The sequence below is a fragment of the Apaloderma vittatum genome, unplaced genomic scaffold (assembly GCF_000703405.1).
Source record: "Apaloderma vittatum isolate BGI_N311 unplaced genomic scaffold, ASM70340v1 scaffold26815, whole genome shotgun sequence".
Lineage (NCBI taxonomy): Eukaryota > Metazoa > Chordata > Aves > Trogoniformes > Trogonidae > Apaloderma > Apaloderma vittatum.
The window spans coordinates 1,184-3,366 of record NW_009719259.1 but is presented as its reverse complement, the minus strand read 5'-3'; the positions used below and the strand labels follow the sequence as shown (position 1 = coordinate 3,366).

The window sequence follows — 2,183 nt, the reverse complement described above, 5'->3', positions numbered from 1 at the left end:
CCCCTCCCCCCTTCGAAAGGAGCCTCCCAGCAGCGTCTCGTGGGAGCCACACACCAGCAGAGCCTGAAAACGCCAAAGAGACACTCCAGGACTTGGGCAGAGCAAGCATGTGGACAGGCTGCGAGAGCCACTCGGCCCGTTACAGCCAGGAAAACATCTAGTGCCACCACGCTCACCTCCCCAGAGCTTTCCACCAACACACCAGCTGAGGCTGCTCACTGCAAAACCCGCGCTGAGATGCCTCCTGCTCCCAGGCCCCGCACGTCTTGCTCGCAGTGCCACCTGCCGCCAACCGCAACGCTCCTCAGACACTGGAAGGGGACGACAGCGACGCAGAGCAATGAACTTCCTGCTGTTACATCAGCTTTCCCTGTCCTTTAACAGCAGCCAAACTCTTGATCCAAAAATCAACGCCATTTCCCAAGCTGCAGGCATCCCACGAATCGCAGGCGTAGCAGCAGACGCCAATAAAGTACTTTTTTTTTTCCCTTTTAGGCAGTTTCTCGCCGGAGCCAGCCTCTCCCCCCTCCCAGAGACCACATCCTGTATCTTCTTGTTCATTGATTCTTTATGCTAAATAATGACTCCGCAGTCGAAATAACGTGGCATATTCTAGTTCACATTTCAGACACCATGAGACTTTTTTAATAACGAGTTGCATGAAAAATTAGGGAGGCTGCGACAAAGAGCTCCGACGGAGGTTTCCAAAGTGACTCACAGCCAGGAGAGCCTCGCTTTTCCAAAGCCCAGCGTGAGACAAGCGCAAAAGCCCCCGCGCTCAGAGAGAGCCGAGTCCTCCCCCTTCGGAAAAATAAGGCCTTTTTAAGGAGACTTCCCCAGGGGTGAGAATCCCTGCGGGGAGGTTTGGCGGGCAGTTTTGGGAACCTTGGCTGAGCTGACAGGCCGTTCCCATGAGCGCTCACAGGGAGGTTTCACCCCGGAGCTCAGCTGTGCAGCCAAGGGGGCTGCGGGGTGGGAGTCACCTCGTCCTGCGGCCGGCCCAGGCTCCCCGCTTGGCACACCAGCTCTGCAACGCTCCAAAACAGGGGTGGCAATGATTTCTCGCTGCTCCTGCAGGGAGGTAGCGAACTGCAGTGGTAAAGGGCAGCAGAGACTTTTCCAGTCTCGACTCCTGAAGCAGCAAGCATCACCCGTGCACTTGTATCCCCACTCCTACTTCGGGCTGGCTTACTGCCAGCTCTGCAGCTCTTTGCCAGACTTTGCAGCACGACACAGAGGGGAGATTTCTTCAGGTTAACTTCTGGCTGGCTGGTTTTGCTTCCTGCCATCCACCCAACCAGCTGCCAACATATTTCAAGGGGAAGCAGCGGGCAACATACTCAGTGCAAGCCCACTGTCGGGGGTTAACACCACTTATGCTCAGTCCCAGTGGTGACCAGTGCCTCGCTGTTGGAGTGGGAGGTGCGGTGGGAGGTGGCTGAAGGACAGGTTTGATTGCTCTGCCCCCTCGCTCAAGCTCAGCTCCTAATTCCTTCCCCATCCCGTGCTGGCTCCTGCTTTCACCTCGTCCGTGACACCCATCACAGCTACGTCCAGCTCCAAGAGCTCTCTCTGCAGCTCAGCTCCCTGCTCACTCACTTCTAACACCTCAGAACTGACATCACTCGCCCCGCCCAGCTCAGCAGACTTCCCCAAAAGAGGTTTTTCCTCCAGCACAGCCCAAAGGAGATCCCCACGTAAAGGATCCCCATGGCAAAGGAATGATAAAAATAACAGGGTGGCTGGCGCGCAGGTGGCTCTTACCACGTTCCAGAAGAAGGGGTTGAAGGCGATGGAGAGGACAGCCACGATGAAGTCAGAGTTGGTCACATCCACGTAGCCAAAGAACTGCGCCATGGCTGTCACATCCACCTGTGGGGGCGAGAGAGATGGTTATGGGGGGGTTCCATGGGGGCACCCGAATATGGGGCACTTCAACCCAAACGAAACACACCGGCTGCCCCGCAAGAGCTGGTGAATCTTTGAATGGCCCCAAGTAAGGCGTCGTTATGGCTTGCAAAGCGCCGCGCCGGGCTGCAAAGCCAAGAAGAAGGATGGAGGATCCTCCAAACTGGCTCCCCCCCCCCTCTCGGGGAACCAGCCGTACCCAGTAGGACACAGAACACTTCAGCATCCCCAGGGATCGTCCCAGGGATGCTGATCGGTGTGGAAACTCCAAGGAA

At 56.8% G+C, this 2,183-nt stretch overlaps 1 protein-coding gene across 1 annotated transcript in view; it reads right to left on the bottom strand.

Moving 5' to 3' along the window:
* PEMT (phosphatidylethanolamine N-methyltransferase) overlaps positions 1-1,869 on the bottom strand; it is a 35,676-nt gene extending 33,807 nt beyond the window's left edge. The window contains exon 1 of the mRNA XM_009870566.1: positions 1,765-1,869. Within this exon, the coding sequence (XP_009868868.1) occupies positions 1,765-1,857 (93 nt within the window). The 5' untranslated portion in view covers positions 1,858-1,869. The remainder of the gene's footprint in view (positions 1-1,764) is intronic.
* Between the last annotated feature and the right edge of the window lie 314 nt (positions 1,870-2,183).